Source organism: Puma concolor, chromosome A1, assembly GCF_028749965.1.
Source record: "Puma concolor isolate L17-30 chromosome A1, mPumCon1.1.hap2, whole genome shotgun sequence".
NCBI lineage: Eukaryota > Metazoa > Chordata > Mammalia > Carnivora > Felidae > Puma > Puma concolor.
Window position 1 is genome coordinate 59,330,688 of NC_141667.1, and position 17,054 is coordinate 59,347,741.

At 39.9% G+C, this 17,054-nt stretch overlaps 1 protein-coding gene across 18 annotated transcripts in view; it reads left to right on the top strand.

Moving 5' to 3' along the window:
• Positions 1-17,054, top strand: part of TENM2 (teneurin transmembrane protein 2) — a 1,151,751-nt gene that overhangs the window by 1,067,275 nt on the left and 67,422 nt on the right. For all 18 annotated transcript variants that reach the window (XM_086711354.1, XM_086710697.1, XM_086710377.1 and 15 more), the window contains 4 exons: positions 2,907-3,168; positions 3,955-4,222; positions 10,073-10,216; positions 10,638-10,887. In XM_086711354.1, the coding sequence (XP_086567480.1) occupies positions 2,907-3,168; positions 3,955-4,222; positions 10,073-10,216; positions 10,638-10,887 (924 nt within the window). The remainder of the gene's footprint in view (positions 1-2,906; positions 3,169-3,954; positions 4,223-10,072; positions 10,217-10,637; positions 10,888-17,054) is intronic.

Sequence of the window (17,054 nt, forward strand, 5' to 3'; positions counted from 1 at the left end):
TTTAGCTGTCACCCTGCTGTGTGAAGGAGGCAACCTTTTCCTATTATCTTCTGATTGGAAACATGCACCCGTGCAGCCCCCACCAAGATGAAAGCTATGTTATTTCCTTAATCCACTGGGCATGGAGTTGAAATTTAAAGAAGAGGAAGAAGGAGAAGGAGGGGGGGGAGGAGGAGGGGGAGGAGGAGGAGAGAAAGAGGAAGAGGAAGAGAGGAAGAGGAAGAGGAAGAAGAAGAAGAAGAAGAAGAAGAAGAAGAAAAGAAAAGAAAAGAAAAGAAAAGAAAAGAAAAGAAAAGAAAAGAAAAGAAAAGAAAAGAAAAGAAAAGAAAAGAAAAGAAATCTATGGGATGGGGAAATCACTCAACCACCCTGGGCTAAAAAAAAACCAAAAACAAACAAATAAACAAAAAACCCAAGCCCTCAAACTATTGCATTCTATTCCAAATGTAAAAGAAGATGGTTGCTGTAAATCTGATGTAACACTTTTTCCATAAAACTGCAGTCTGCAAAATCATGGACATAGTATGTGGGTAAGAACTATGAGTCTTGCCTTTCTCTGGTGAAGAGTCAGGTCTTACTTTCTAATGCTCTAAGGTAGCCTTGCTGGTAGTTTCAAAATTTACCAGCTGACAATAGCCCTATTCTCATATTCCCACCTCTGAAACCCAAAGAAGACATCTGATGATTTCCATCAAAATCTCAGTATTCACAAACTTTCTGATATCTCATACATTTCTGTAGCCAAATCTAACTATTTTAAAGCATTAGGACGGTGACTATGTAATACGCAGAACTACCTCGGCCCTTGTTCATTCTTAGAAGCCAGTGTTCCCACTCTGCACAGTCCTATGACAATACAGAGGACATTTCTAAGTCCTTGGCCTGCTGCCTGTCCCTACCTTATGCTGCCCCATCCTTCTGAGCTGCTTCTTGACTAATTACAGCCCAGACCCACTTCCCATATCATCTATCCAACCTTCAGGATTAGTGATTTCTTCAGCTTGTTCAGGTTGCAAAGCCCTGGAAGTAACAGGATGTATTTGGGAATGCTCTGAGGAATTACACAATCTGTCATATAGTGGGGTGTCCCACAGACATTGATGATTTAGTTCTTTCATACCAATTTCACATCAAAACATTCGACTCTCTTCTGCATCCTATACCCATCCTATCCCCAGCAGTATGCATTCCCCAAAATAAATAGACAAACAAATTCATGTAATAAATTGTTGTGCCATACATGCTCTGATATTCACCTTAACGTTCATGTGCTTCTTGCTCATTCATTTTTGTCTGTTAAAAAAAAAACACCAAAGCAAACAAACAAAAAATGAAACAAACAAAAAACACCAAAAGTATTACCCAAATTGGGTGAAGCCAGTGGGTCTGTATATTTGCACTGAGTTTTTACTATGATCCAGGAGCTCTGTTAACTGCTGGAAATTCTGAAGTGAACAGAAAAGCACTACTTCCCTCAAACAGTTGAGATCTTGATGGAGGAATAAAACTCAAAATTGGGAGACTTCTCTCCATTAACCTCCTTCTTTTCTGTTAATTGGGAAAGAACTACCTTTATTTTACCTTACTAGCAATATACCTTTGTCCAGCTCTCGAAAAACAAACAGGAATAAGGTTTAAGGACAATTATCAAAGGGATGCCAGGGTGGCTCAGGTTAAGCATCTGCCTCTTAGTTTCAGCTTAGGTCGTGGTCTCACAGTTCTTGAGATCAAGCCCTCATGTGGGGCTCTGCACTGAGAGCTCCGGTCTCACGGTTATTCAGATCAAGCCCTCATGTGGGGCTCTGCACTGACAGCAGGGAGCCTGCTTACGATTCTCTCTCTCCCTCTCCCTCTGCCTCCCCCCCACTCATGCTCTACCCCTCTCTCAAAATAGATAAACTTTAAAAAAATATATCAGAAACAGGCCAAAATGGATGAAGGGGTCAAAAGTATAAAGTTATAAAATAAATAAATCCTGCAGATGTACAGTATAGAGACTATAGTTAATAATATTGTATTGCATATTGAAAGTTGCTAAGAGAATCTTAAAAGTTTTCATTGCAAGAAAAAAATTTTAACTATGTGTAGTGATAGATGTTAACTAGACTTCTTGTGGCCATCATTTTGTACCTTATGCATATATCAAACCATTATGTTGTACTACACCTGAAACTAATGTTATATGTCAACTGTATCTCAAAAATTAAGCCTCTATGTAACATATATATATATATATATATATATATATATATATATATATATATATGTAAATATAAAACAGCCCAGGTAGATAAGAAGAAAGCCCCTCCCATGACTTAGCATTCATTGATCATTATAACTCTACTATGTATTGAATACTTGTATCAACCTAGCATGATGCTAAGTGCTTTACAGCAGGGGCGGAGAAACATTTTCTGTAAAGGGCCAGATAGTAAATATTTTAGGATTTGCATGCCATATGGTTTCTGTTACAACTACTCAGCTCTGCCTTTGTAGCACAAAATCAGCTGGAGAGGATAAGTAAACAAATCGGTGTGGCTGTACTCCAATGAAACTTTTGTTTGCCAAAACAGGTGGCGGGCTGGATTTAGCTCATGGGCTTAGTTTGCTGACCCCTGCTCTGCAGTCGTCACATTTCATTCTCTCAGCCATACTGTGAAGTTGGTATAATTAGTCCCAATTCTCAGATGAAGACACTGGGGCTCAGAGAGGGTTGGTAACTTTCACAGAATCACAGGACAAGTCATTGATGGAGATTGTATTTTAACTCAGACCATTTGCCTTCAAAGCCCACGTTCATCTCTCGTGTGCTCTGCCCCTCCTACTGCCCTCAGGTGCACAGTTCAGAGCCCCTGCCTTGTCTAAAGCTAAGTTCATTCCTAAGAGCCCACTTGTCCCCTCTTCAGGTTTGACCTGATTGCCAATGGGGGTGCCTCCTTGACCCTGCACTTCGAGCGAGCCCCATTCATGAGCCAGGAGCGCACCGTGTGGCTGCCATGGAATAGCTTTTACGCCATGGACACCCTGGTAATGAAGACTGAGGAGAACTCCATCCCCAGCTGTGACCTCAGTGGCTTTGTCCGACCAGATCCAATCATCATCTCCTCCCCGCTGTCCACTTTCTTCAGCGCCGCCCCTGGGCAGAATCCCATCGTGCCTGAGACCCAGGTAGGAATGGCAGGTACTAGGGTAGGTCTCTTCAAATCCTACCCTAACCCAAACTGGCTGGCCAACTTCCTCTCACCATATCTCACTCTCTGGGTGGGCCAGAGACTAATATTAAGGGAGAGAGACAAAAAGTAGGAACACAATAGAATTTATGGCCACTGGAGAGACAACTGAATCTCTCCTATATCTTCCAGATGTTTCCAGATAGTCATTCAAGACTTTGGCAGTCAACGGAGCTTTTAATAAAATAAAAAAAACAATATACATATGTGCAACCCACCTGCAAATTGCATTTTTATTCCTGTTAGTCACAGAGATACATGATAAGAGGCACTTTAATGATCTACATCAGTGTTAGGACAGAGGGCATATTACATTATTGCCTCCCTGTTGCTTTATACCAATTGTCACTGGAAGTTGCAGGTTCATATAATTACAGCCTCTTGTGACCTCCTTACATGCAGCTAGCAATAAAGCCTGCTGTTCTTATTTACATCTTTTGCCAACAGTGTGGTTTTTAAAAAGAAACACAACAGTGACCAGGAATAATTATTAATCCAAAAATCATAATCTCAACCCCTTTACTCCATGGTGTAGGATAAAGTTTTGGTTGTTTTTTTTTTTTTTTTTCTCTCAGTAGTGGGTAGTGGTTCTTGCACCCCACATAAGGCATGATGCTTTGTGAGGGCAGCAGCAGACAGGCAGACTCAGGGTTGTGAGCAGCCCACCTGCCTGGGGGTCACTGGATGAAGCATGTCTCATGTCCACCCTATGTTTCCTTTCCAGGTTCTTCATGAAGAAATTGAGCTCCCTGGTTCCACTGTGAAGCTTCGCTACCTGAGCTCCAGGACCGCAGGCTATAAGTCTCTGTTGAAGATCACCATGACCCAGTCCACGGTGCCCCTGAATCTTATCAAGGTTCATCTGATGGTAGCTGTAGAGGGGCACCTCTTCCAGAAGTCATTCCAGGCCTCTCCCAACCTGGCCTACACCTTCATCTGGGATAAGACAGATGCATATGGCCAAAGGGTTTACGGACTCTCTGATGCTGTTGGTATGTTTTAGTTTCAACTCCTTATTGATCCTTGGATTTAGTCATGCATTAATTTGATCAATATTGAGTTCCTAATATGTGCCACGCACTATCCCAGTAGATAGGAATGCATTGGTCAGTAAGATAGACAAGAGTCCTATTTCATGGACCTTCTGTACTAGTGGGGGATCAAGATAATAAACACAGACTGAACAAGAAAATATCAAGCAGTGATAAGTGCTAATATTAAAGTAAAAATAATTTACGGGGAAGGAGGAGCAACTGTGGGTGGGCATTCAGGGAAGACTTCTTGGCAGGTGACACTTCAGCAGAGGCTTGAATGGCAAGAAGGAGCCATGTGAAAATCAGGAACAAAGCATTATCTTTCTGGCAGAAAAAGTGAGAAGACTAAGGTGTGTTTGAAGGACAAAGAGAAGGGCAGTGTGGCTGGAATGTATGGACAAGGAGAATATTCAAGATAGGGGAAAGAGGTGGGCAGGAGCTAGATCATGTTCCCAGAATGCATCAGGAGAATCAGAAGATGGAGGGGGTGTGAAAGCCATGTGCTGTGTTTCAAGCTGTGCCTTTTAGGGAATAGCTTAACTGCCCACTGATGAAAGACTACCATAAGAGAAGGGTCTGTTGGTTACCAATCTCTGAAAAGTTGTGAGCTGAGATTGATATCAACATACCTAGTGTCTTTTCCTACTTGTGGAAGTCTGGGTGGGATTAATTAAAATCCAGAATCCTGTATTTTCTTCACCACTAGCCTTGTGATTTCCAAGAACTATAATAAGTTACCAAAATAAGAAACCAGCAAACTTAGAAATTTTCATGGTAGTTGGAAGCCAATGTTTGTCAGACACTCCTTTTGTGCAGAGCACTGAGCTAAAATCCTTTGTGTGGGGTAGCCTGTCAATAATTTTATCAGGGAGGCACTCTCATAACCCCCATTGTGCAGTAGGACATAAGGGAGAGGGTAAGTAAGATGCCTAACGTCATGTACCTAGCAGGTTTCACATGCTCAGGGTATGGCCCTAGTAGTCTGCCTCATCAGCAAAGGGAGTTATTAACTTCATAAAAGATAGTAATGTTATTGAACTAACTAGTGCATTTACTATAAAGTAGCTAATCAAATATTATACCAGCCTTTACCAATATCAAAAAAATGTCCAACATCAAAACGTAGATGCAGTATTATAATGCACCCCCATGTATCTAGCTTCTGACATTATCAAGTCCATCCTTTCATCCACCTCCCTGCTTCCCATGACTTTCTGAAGGAAGTCTCAGATATCATATAAATTCATCCATAATATTTCACAATGTATCTCAAAAACACACTACAAAAGAATGACAACAATATAATTATCACAATTTTTAAATGATTACTTCTTAATATCTTTAAATAGCCCATTATTCAATATTTTGATTGTCTTATGAGTATCATAAAATATTAGTGCTTCGTTTGAGTCAGAATCCAAATAAGATCCACCTTTTGCAATTTTGATTTCTCTTAAATTTCTTTAATCTATGGTTTTCCCTTCTATCTCTAGCTCTTTTTTTAAGTTCTATATTTTATTTTGGACAAAGTGCATTATTTGTCTGTAGAATTTTCCATAGTCTAATTTATTTTCTGATTGCACCCCTGTGGCTGTTTAATGTCTTCCTTTGTTCTGTTATCTCCTGTAAACTGAGAGTTGAGACTCAAGGCTTTTTCAGGTTCAGGTTTGATTTTTTTTTTTAATCTGAGGTATAATTGACATGCAACATTGTATTAGTTTCAGGTGTACAACATGATTCTATATTGGTATATATTGGGTGCAATATATACACAAATCTAGTTAACATCCATCACACAGATTGTTACGAATTTTTTTTCTTGTGATGAGAACTTTTAAGATCTACTTTCTTAACTTACAATATGCAATACAGTATTATTAACTACAGTCACCATGCCACACATTATATCCCCAACACTTATTTATTTTATTACTGGAAATTTGTACCTTTGACTCCCTTCACTAATTTCTTTCACCTCCCACCTGCTGCCTCCAGCAAGACCCAATCTAACTCTATATCTGTGAGCTTTGTTTTATTTTTTTTAGATGATTCTACATCGAAGTGAAATCATACAGTATCTGTCTTTTCTCTAACTTATCTAATTTAACATAATGCCTTCAAGGTCCATCCCTGTTTCCCAAATGGCAAAATATCACTCTTTTCTGTGGCTGAATACTACTACACACACACACACACACACACACACACACACACACACACACATTCTTTATTCATTCAGCCGTTATTGGGCACTTAGACTATTTCCATATCTTAGCTATTGTAAATAATGCTGCAATGAACATGGGGTGCAGATATCTTTTTGAGTTTGTGTTTTCATTTTCTTTGGATAGATACCCAGAAGTGAAATTGCTGGGTCATATGGTAGTTCTATTTGTAGTTTTTTTTTTTTCTTTTTGAAGAACCTCCATACTGTGTTCCATAGTGGCTGCACCAATTTACATTTCCACCAGCAGTGCACAAGAGTTCCCTTTATTCCACATCTCCACCGGTACTTGTTATTTCTTGTCTTTTTGATAACAGCCATTCAGACAGGTATGAGATGGTATCTCATTGTGGTTTTGATTTGCAATTCCCTGATAATTAATGAAGTTGAGCATCTTTTCATGAACATCTTGGCCTTCTCTATGTCTTCTTTGGAATGTGTGTTCAGATCCTTTGCCCATTTTTCATTGGATTGTTTGCCTTTTTGCTATGGAGTTGTATGAGTTCTTTATATATTTTAGATATTAACTCCTTATCAGATATATGATTTGCAACTATTTTTTTCCTATTCAGTAGGTTGTCTTTTCATTTTGTTGATTATTTCCTTTGTTGTACAGAGCATTTTAATTTTTTTAAATTTTTTTAATGTTTATTTATTTTTGAGAGAGAGAGGAACAGAGTATGAGCAGGGGATGGGGAAAGAGAGAGGGAGACATAGAATCTGAAGCAGGCTCCAGGCTCTGAGCTGTCAGCATAGAGCCGGATGTGGGGCTCGAACTCACAAACCAGGAGATCATGACCTGAGCCGAAGTCGAACATTCAACTGACTGAGCCACCCAGGCACCCCATCACAGAGGCATTTTAATTTGATGCAGTCCCACTTGTTTATTTTTGCTTTTTGTTGGCTGTGCTTTTGGTGTCAAATCAAAAAATTATTACTGGGGCGCCTGGGTGGCGCAGTCGGTTAAGCGTCCGACTTCAGCCAGGTCACGATCTCGCGGTCTGTGAGTTCGAGCCCCGCGTCAGGCTCTGGGCTGATGGCTCAGAGCCTGGAGCCTGTTTCCGATTCTGTGTCTCCCTCTCTCTCTGCCCCTCCCCCATTCATGCTCTGTCTCTCTCTGTCCCAAAAATAAATAAACGTTGAAAAAAAAAAAAATTAAAAAAAAATAAAAAAAAAAAAAATTTAAAATAAAAAAAAAAAAAAAATTATTACTAAGACCGACGTCAAGGAGATTACCCCCTGTGTTTTCTTCTAGGAGTTGTATGGTTTCAGGTCTTAAATTCAAGTCTTTAATCCATTTTGCATTAATTTTTGTGTATGGTGTAAGATGGTGATCCAGTTTCATTATTTTTCACATGGCTGTCCAGTTTTCCCAACACCATCTATTGAAGGGACTGTCTTTTCCCTGTTGTATATTCTTGGCTCCTTTGCTTTAAATTAATTGGCCATATATGTATGGGTTTATTTCTGGGCTCTCTATTTTGTTCTATTGACCTGTGTGTCTGTTTTCATGCCCACACTATACAGATTTGATTACTATAGCTTTGTAATATAGTTTGAAATCAGGGAGTGTAATGCCTCTAGGTTTGTTCTTTCTCAAGATTGCTTTGACTACTTGGGGTCTGTTGCAGCTTGATACACATTTTAGGATTGTTTGTTCTATTTTTGTGTTTCTATTATGTGCCATTGGAATTTTGTTAGGGATTGCAATGAATCCATAGATTGCTTTGGGTAGTGTGGGCATTTTAATGATGTTAATTATTCTAATTCATGAGCACAGAATATATTTCCATTTATTTGTGTCTTCTTCAATTTCTTTCATCAGTGTTTTATAGTTTTCAACATATAGGTCTTTCACCTCCTTGATTAAATTAATTCCTGAGTATTTTATTCTCTAATTTTTTTTTTTTTTCAGCAGGACAACTAGATAGGTGGTACTGTTGCCTCCCATCAGGAGGCACCTAATGTCATCTTGTTTATCCTTTTGTGATTTCAGAGGCCACTGATGCTCATTACCTAGATCCATTAGGTCATTAAGAATTGCAAAGTCATATTTTAATTTTTTTGCTTTTCCATTTATTAGCTAGAATACTTTTACATAGAGATATTCTCTCATTAACTACTTGGTTATAGGAGGTAGAGTTCAAATAAGAAAGAAGAAATAAATTCTTGATTGTTTGCCTTTATATACTGTTTTCAATATAATAAGTTTGTTCTCTAACATCCTCTAACAGTGGCAAATTAATTTTCTAATACCATTATGAACTCATAGAATAGAATGTGTCTAATATGTTTCAATCCATTAAAGTTATTATCTCTACTGAGGGTCAAACTATCCCATCTTTGGTCAGTGGGACACTCTTCAGGCTAACTCCCTATCTTTTGACATACCCTAGGAGATTTTGATTTCTTCCTTGCTATCTGGTATGATAAAATACCTTAGTCTCATCTTGTTCATTTCTTGCTCCAGCCATTTCTTCAAGGAGCCCTGCCTGATTTCCTTTTAATGAGAAATAATATTTCAAGGCCACAAGCTAGGCACTAGAAATTCTCTTTGCCACTGATTTCATTGTTGTTTCTTGGAATTTTCAGAGGACAAGTTAAGAAATATATGTGGGGTTTTTTTTAATAAAATGTATCTCCAATTCATATTGATGCTCCTATATCTCAGGATTTAAAAGAAGCTGTGGAGAATCCCCAAAGGTGACACACATAGTTAAGAATTTAATGTAGTAGGAATAGCAATAATAACAGTGCCTCATATTTCTAAAGCAATGTTGCAATTAAAAATGTATGGCATCTTGGCATTTTGTCTCATTTATCCCTACTACATCTCTCTGAGAAATTGAGGTTTCACTTGCTCTGTTTTACACATGGGAAAACAGAGCCACGAGGAAGTGTGAGCTGGAGCAGAGTTAGAACTGAAGTCCTTCATCTCCCACCTCCCTCTCCCATTTGTCCATGTGGCAAATGTAGGATTTTTACAGTCTTTGGATTCTGTTCCCCACTGAATTGTCACATAATTGGCAGGCTTTGTCCCCATGCCTGCCTTGCCTGGCACTCTCTGGAATCCTGAGTGATCGTACAAAGAGCTTTAACTTATACAAGCTGTTGCCTACAGAATCTCCTTATAAATGAGCCACTATGCTTCCATAGGCCTTCCTCCTAGTGAGCGAAAATAAATAACATAGAATATGATAAATGCATGCCGTGAACAGCAGGCTGAAAGAAACAGTCTCCTGTCCATCTATAAAGGAGAGTTGTATTTCGTTTTTAAATGATTCTTCTCCTCCTTCCACATCACTAGGGTCATATTTTGAAAGCCAGCTGTTCATTGGAAAAGTCTTTCTATCCCTACAGAGTACTACTGTGTAAGTTTCAAGGTTGAGTTCAGCTTGAAATCTGAATTTAATATTGTGTGGAATCACAAGGAGAAAAAGCAATCAACCCACCTCCTTCAGTGGGCTTTTGGAAAGGAATCTGTATTACCATGAACATGTGTTTCTCATTCCAGCTGGAAAGCTTTGGAGTAATCAAGTAAAGTCTCTTTTCTCCATTCTGCCCCACCCACTTTTATCTTTCAGTATCTGTTGGGTTTGAATATGAGACCTGCCCCAGTCTAATACTGTGGGAGAAAAGGACAGCCCTCCTTCAAGGATTCGAGCTAGACCCTTCCAACCTCGGTGGCTGGTCCCTGGACAAACATCACATTCTCAATGTTAAAAGTGGTATGTGGGCACATTTACTTTCCCAAATACATCCTGATCTCCCCTCCGGAAACTTCTCGGCAGCCTTGACATTTAAGTGGTGGCCCCTCCCCTTCCCTTAGCATTTTTCATCAAATGTCCAAAACACTCATAGGTTTTCCCACCTTCTCCTTTTAAATGTCAAAGAATCTCAGGCTGTTTTTCCCAGACCATCTGCCTTAGTGTACCTCACAATTCTTCTTCAGTTATCCCTACAGGCAATATCTTAGCCTTGGGGTTCAGCCACTCCATTACAGCATCATGAGGAAATAGGCAAGTTCTCCAAAGATCTAAGTTTCCTACTATTTCTCTTCTCTCTGCCACTGCCCCTCACCCTCAGTAAGCCAATAGAAGTATCCTCCCCAGAGAGTTGCAGTAACTATCCCCATTTCCTGCTCCCCAGGAATCCTACACAAGGGCACCGGGGAGAACCAGTTCCTGACCCAGCAGCCTGCCATCATCACCAGCATTATGGGCAATGGCCGCCGACGAAGCATTTCCTGTCCTAGTTGCAATGGCCTTGCCGAAGGCAACAAGCTACTGGCCCCAGTAGCTCTGGCCGTTGGAATTGATGGGAGCCTCTTCGTTGGAGACTTCAATTACATCCGGCGCATTTTTCCTTCTCGAAATGTGACCAGCATTTTGGAGTTACGGTAAGTGGCCACACAGAAAACCTTCCTTTGCTCTATTGTTCCCATTGCTACAAAACTTCCCTGGGCAAATGATGGCTGAATTGGGGGTTCTCCAGAGAATATATATCCCACAAAATGGGCTGAGCTTCAAAACCTAGGCCTGTAATCAAATAATAGTTGGGGAAATTCTTTTTGAATCTATAAAACACCACACACATATTGGATACAATTGTTAACACCTGACTTACAAACAAACAAGGGTGAAAGCTTTAGGTCATAGTGCTTGGTGTGGGACCTGTGTAGCTATATTTGTAAATACAAGAATCCACACAAGAATCTCCACACAAGAATCTGATACATACCAAACAATGAAAGAACCACTACTTCAAGCTGTTCATCTGTTTCAGTGGTTTCTAAAGTGACACTTCTTAAAAATACAGACTCCTGGAGCCCACCCCAGAGCACTGATTCAGTAAGCCTAGAGATGAGCCAAGGCAGTTTTTATCTTTGACAAGCTCTGTAGAAGATGGTGATGTACATGAGAGTTTGAGAACCACTAATGTTCATTTACTAATTCAAATGTTTATATTTTGTGCCTCTATGTACTACCTTTCTATAAATTCTCTGGGTCTTTGCACATTCACTAGGATATGACTTAGAATTACTGCATAGTCCTTGCTAGTTAATTTCTGGCCACACCTGGTAGATTCCTCCTGGTCATTCTTGCTACTAACTCTGAAGTCCAGATTCCTCTGTGCTGGATGAAAGTTCTTATAAACTCTCTTCCCAGCAAAGTTGACTCCAGGCCCTAAAACCTAGAAAGTGATCTGTAAGTGGAGGGATAAATGAATTCTATAAATAAGGGACAAAATACTTGGTGAATGTGTACCACGTGCCAAGGACTATCTGTTAGGACATGAGGGAGAGGGTAGGAAAAGGCAAGCCCTAGCTGTTGTGTTTATGGTTTTATAGGAAACTTCACACCAATTCATGTGGACAAATTTAAAAAATGATAATGCTTTAAGGAAAACCTAACAGGGTAATAATTAGGGACTACTGTGTGGAGTAGGAAGGATAAGGAAGCTACATAAGATAGTTAGGGAACATCTGAGATGTGTCATCTGAGATGGGGCCTAAATGATGAGGTCAGCCATGTGAAGATCTGGGGGAAAGTATTCCAGGCAGAGAGAAGTTGTGCAAAAGCCCTAATATCAGCAATAATCTGGTTTACTTAAGGGATTGACAGAGTCCAATATGGTTGCATGGTAGTAAGCTCAGAAGGAAGTGTTTCAGAGGAGGTCAGAGAAGTCAGTAGGGGATCAATGCTTCAGCATTTTACGGACCTTGTTGACAAGTGTAAATTATATTCTTATTACAATGGACAGCTGTTGGAGGTTAAAATAGAAAGTACAGTAGAGTTGACATGATCTTATTGCCTTTTTAAAGATTATTCTGGCTATTGTGTAGATGAATGGACTGTAGGGGTGCAAGAGTGGAAGCAGAGAAGCCCATAGGGAAGCTGTAATAGCTGACCAGGGTCTGGGTGATGGTGATGTAGACTAGAGGGGTAGCAGGGGAGATAAGGAAGTATTCCAACTGGGATATATTTTCAAAGTAAATGTGATGGGAATTGTTCATGGATCAGGTGTAAGAAATGGAAAAAAAGAAAAAGAAAAAAAGAAGAAGAAGAATCAAGGATTATGATGAGCATCTTGACCTGAGCAACCAAGGAGGTGGTGGTGCTTTCTAAAGTAGTCTCAGCTACCATGTGAAAGACTTAGAAGAAGCCACAGGTTGCACTTGCATTTTAGTGGCCCCTTCTGGGAGAGAGATCAGTGATTAGACCATCAGCAAGTACTGCTGACTATTCCTGGGAACTGAGACTGTGCCAAGCACTGGGCGGTTAAAAAAGACAGAGAGAGAGAGAGAGACAGAGAGAGAGAGAGAGAGAGAGAGAGAGAGGAGAAAACCCCAGCTTCACCCCCAAGAAGGTTACAGATTCAGTGATCCAGTAGGCATTTACTGAACATAATGTGAGCCAAGCATGTGCTGGGCTCTAAAGGTCTAGAAGGGGATGAAACACAAGGCTCAAAGAGCACCCATTTGAAGATGACAGATGGGAACCTAGGCAAGTAGAGACAATTCAGGATGAGTATTGTAGAAGAACCAACAACCACCCATCATGGAAATAAAGAAGGGGAAGTCATGGGGTAGACTAGAAGAGTATAATAAGCAAAAGATAAACAGTGAGAGGAGAAGGAGACAAATAGATAATCCTCAAGCTGTCAAATTGCCAATCAGGCAAACCACATTTTCTAGAGCTACCCAACTAGGTCCCCTTCCCAAGATGTTCATTTCCCTTTTTATCCTAGGAGAGTCCTTTTCTCAGGAATCCCGTTGGCAGTGGAGAGCCATGGCAGGAGGCAGGGAAGGGAGTGAAGGTAGCATTCTGCTTTTCCATGAGGGTTGCATTTTTAAATCTGACATTTATAACCAACTCTCCATTGTCTGGCCCTTACTTGTCATGGGTCTAGGTGCTCAGAGCTAAATCAGCACTTGCCTACTACATTCCCACCTCCAAACCTGGACTCATGCTACTTGCTCTACTTAAAATACTTTGTCTAATCAGCCTCATCATGTCCATCTTTAATGCTCATTTTGAAGGTCCCCTCTCCATGAAGCCTGACCTCTCTAGCAGAAATAATTATCACCCTCCTCTGGGTCACTTAACTCTAATTTTCCACAAAAGTGACCCCATTTATTGCCTTGTTTTTCAGTTATTTCCATGTAAGTCTTCTAGGGTCCTAGTGTGTGAACTTCCATAGCACAGATACCTTTGGCATCTTTGCCCCTTGATACCTAGAGCAATGCCTTGTCCACACTGGGGGCTTAAGGCACATTTCTTGAGTTAAAGGAGACACAGACCATTGTCCTCCTTTCTTGGAATCTGTCCTTGATTCTAGGTCTCTCAATTTGTAGAGGCCACAACATTAATGATAACAGCTAAGGGCCCACTCAGAGCAGCACACCACACCCACATGGTGACATTAAGGACAGCTGGAGGGAGTGTAACTATCAATTTCCCTCAATAGCTGTGTGGTTTCTTTTTCCGTTTTAACTGCCTTTAGACTTGTTCTTGCTTTCATCAGCCAGGTATCCAGAGACGATTAGAAGTTAAGCTTTTACAAGAATACTGGTTTGATTTTTCTTTTCTTCCCACCACATAACTGAAAACTAAGGCTGTCAATCCCCTCTCTTCAAAAACAGTAACCAGGGGAGGGAGGGAGGAGGGGAAAGAGACCTGTCTTGCTTATGTCTTTTCTCCATTGTGAGTTGGCAGCTAAATGATTTAGTTTCAGGATTCAGTGCCCATCCGTATCTCACTTACCCACCCCAGATCTAAGCATCTGAGTCAGAATTTTATATAAATGTTCCCATGGTTCCTTCTCTCTTCCTCCTTCCTTTGTCTATACAAAAACATACAGGGGCAGAGTTCTACACACTTGGAAAACTTCTAATGTTAGAAAGAGCCTTATTCTTACGTAAAATGGTTATCATTTGTATGCTGCAGTTCCACCAGCATTCAAGACATTTTCATCATGCACTTCCCCAAAAAGCCTGATACCCCACTTTTAGTGGCATATTCCCTTTCTTATAACTACACTCACTCCAGGTAATCCTTAGAAAACCCCAGCCTTAGAGAGTAAATTTGTCAGTGACTAACACCTTAGAGTGAATTTCTGGCACAGAAAAATCTTTCTTCCTCCTCAATTGAGAACATCTTTGGAATTGGATCCCAATATAAGGCAATAAATTGTAAGGTATGGGACAATGTCTCTCTGCCTTGTCTTAACTTGGCCTCTTGTGCTAAACATAAGAATCTCACACTTTCCATAATGTTTGAAATACTAAAAAACTTTTTACTTTCCAAATATAAAATTATGTTATGATACGAAAAATGCTTTTGTTCCCCAACTAAAACACTTTCCCATGCTGAGATTCTTTTTTTATATATCCAAGTTAGTTAACATATAGTGTAATAATGATTTCAGGAATAGAATTTAGTGATTCATCACTTACATATAATACCCACCACTCATCCCAAAAAGTGTCCTCCTTAATGCCCCTTGTCCATTTAGCCCATCCCCCAACCTAAAACCCCTTCAGCAACCCTCAGTTTGTTCTCTGTATTTAAGAGTCTCTGATGGTTTGTCCTCCTGTTTTTATATTATTTTTGCTTCCCTTCCCTTATGTTCATTTGTTTTGTATCTTATATTCTACATATGAATGAAGTTGTATGGTATTTACCTTTCTCTGACTAATTTTGCTTAGCATAATACATTCTAGTGCCATCCACATTGTTGCATATGGCAAGAGTTCATTCTTTTTGATCACCAAGTAATATTCCATTGTGTGTGTGTATGTATGTATGTGTGTGTGTGTGCTGTGTATATATATATATATATATATATACACACACACACATATATATACATATATACATGTATATATACAACACACACACATACCACATTTTCTTTATATATTTATCACTTGATGGATATCTGGGCTCTTTCCATACTTTGGCTATTATTGATACTGCTGCTATAAATATTGGGGTATGCGTGCCCCTTTGAAACAGCACTTCTGTATCCTTTGGATAAATACCTAGTAGTGCACTTGCTGGGACGTAGGGTAGTTCTATTTTTAATTTTTTTTTTAATTTTTTTTTCAACATTTTTTATTTATTTTTGGGACAGAGAGAGACAGAGCATGAACGGGGGAGGGGCAGAGAGAGAGGGAGACACAGAATCGGAAACAGGCTCCAGGCTCCGAGCCATCAGCCCAGAGCCCGACGCGGGGCTCGAACTCACGGACCGCGAGATCGTGACCTGGCTGAAGTCGGACGCTTAACCGACTGTGCCACCCAGGCGCCCCCTATTTTTAATTTTTTGAGGAACCTCCATACTGTTTTCCAGAGTGGTTGTACCAGTTTGCATTCCCACCATCAGTTCAAAAGTGTTCCTCTTTCTTCACATCCCCACCAACATCTGTTGTTGCCTGAGTTGTTAATTTTAGCCATTATGACAGGTGTGAGGTGGTATCTCATTGTGGTTTTGCTTTGTATTTCCCTGGTGATGGGTGATGTTGAGCATTTTTTCAGGTGTTCTCTTAGCCATCTGGATGTCTTCTTTGGAAAAGTGTCTATGTCTTTTGCCCATTTCTTCACTGGATTATTTGTTTGTGGGGTTTTTTTGGTGGGGGTGTTGAGTTAGATAACTTCTTTATAGATTTTGGATACTAACCCTTTATCTGATGTTATTTGCAAATATCTTCTCTCAATCTGTCGGTTGCCTTTTAGTTTTGCTGATTGTTTATTTTGCTGTGCAGAAGCTTTTTATCTTGATGAGGTCCCAATAGTCCATTTTTGCCTTTGTTACCCTTGCCTCCAGAGACATGTCAAGTAAGAAGTTGCTGTAACCAAGGTCAAAGAGGTGGTTGTCTGTTTTCTCCTCTAGGATTTTGATGGCTTCCTGTCTGACATTGAGGTCTTTCATCCATTTTGAGTTTATTTTTGTGTATGGTGTAAGAAAGTGGTCCATTTTCATTCTTCTGCATGTCACTGTCCAGTTTTCCCAACACCATTTGCTGAAGAGACTTTTTTCCTTTGGATATTCTTTCCTGCTTTGTCAAAGATTAGTTGGCCATACATTTGTGGGTCCATATCTGGGTTCTCTATTCTGTTGCATTGATCTCTGTGTCTGTTTTTGTGCCAGTACCATACTGCCTTGATGATTATAGCTTTGTAATACAGCTTGAGGTCAGGGAGTGTGATGCCTCCAGCTTTAGTTTTCTTTTTCAGGATTGCTTTGGCTATTTGGGGTCTTTTGTTGTTCCATACAAATTGTATGATTCTTTGTCCTAGCTTTGAGAAGAATGCCAGTGCAATTTTGATTGGGATTGCATTGAATGTGTGGATTGCTTTGGGTAGTATTGACATTTTAACAATATTTGTTCTTCCAATCCATGAGCATTGAATGTTTTTCCATTTGTGTGTGTGTGTGTGTGTGTGTGAGAGAGAGAGAGAGAGAGAGAGAGAGAGAGAGATCTTCAATTTCTTTTATAAGCTTTCTATAGTTTTCAGTGTATAGATTTTTTACCTCTTTGGTTAAGTTGATTCCTAGGTA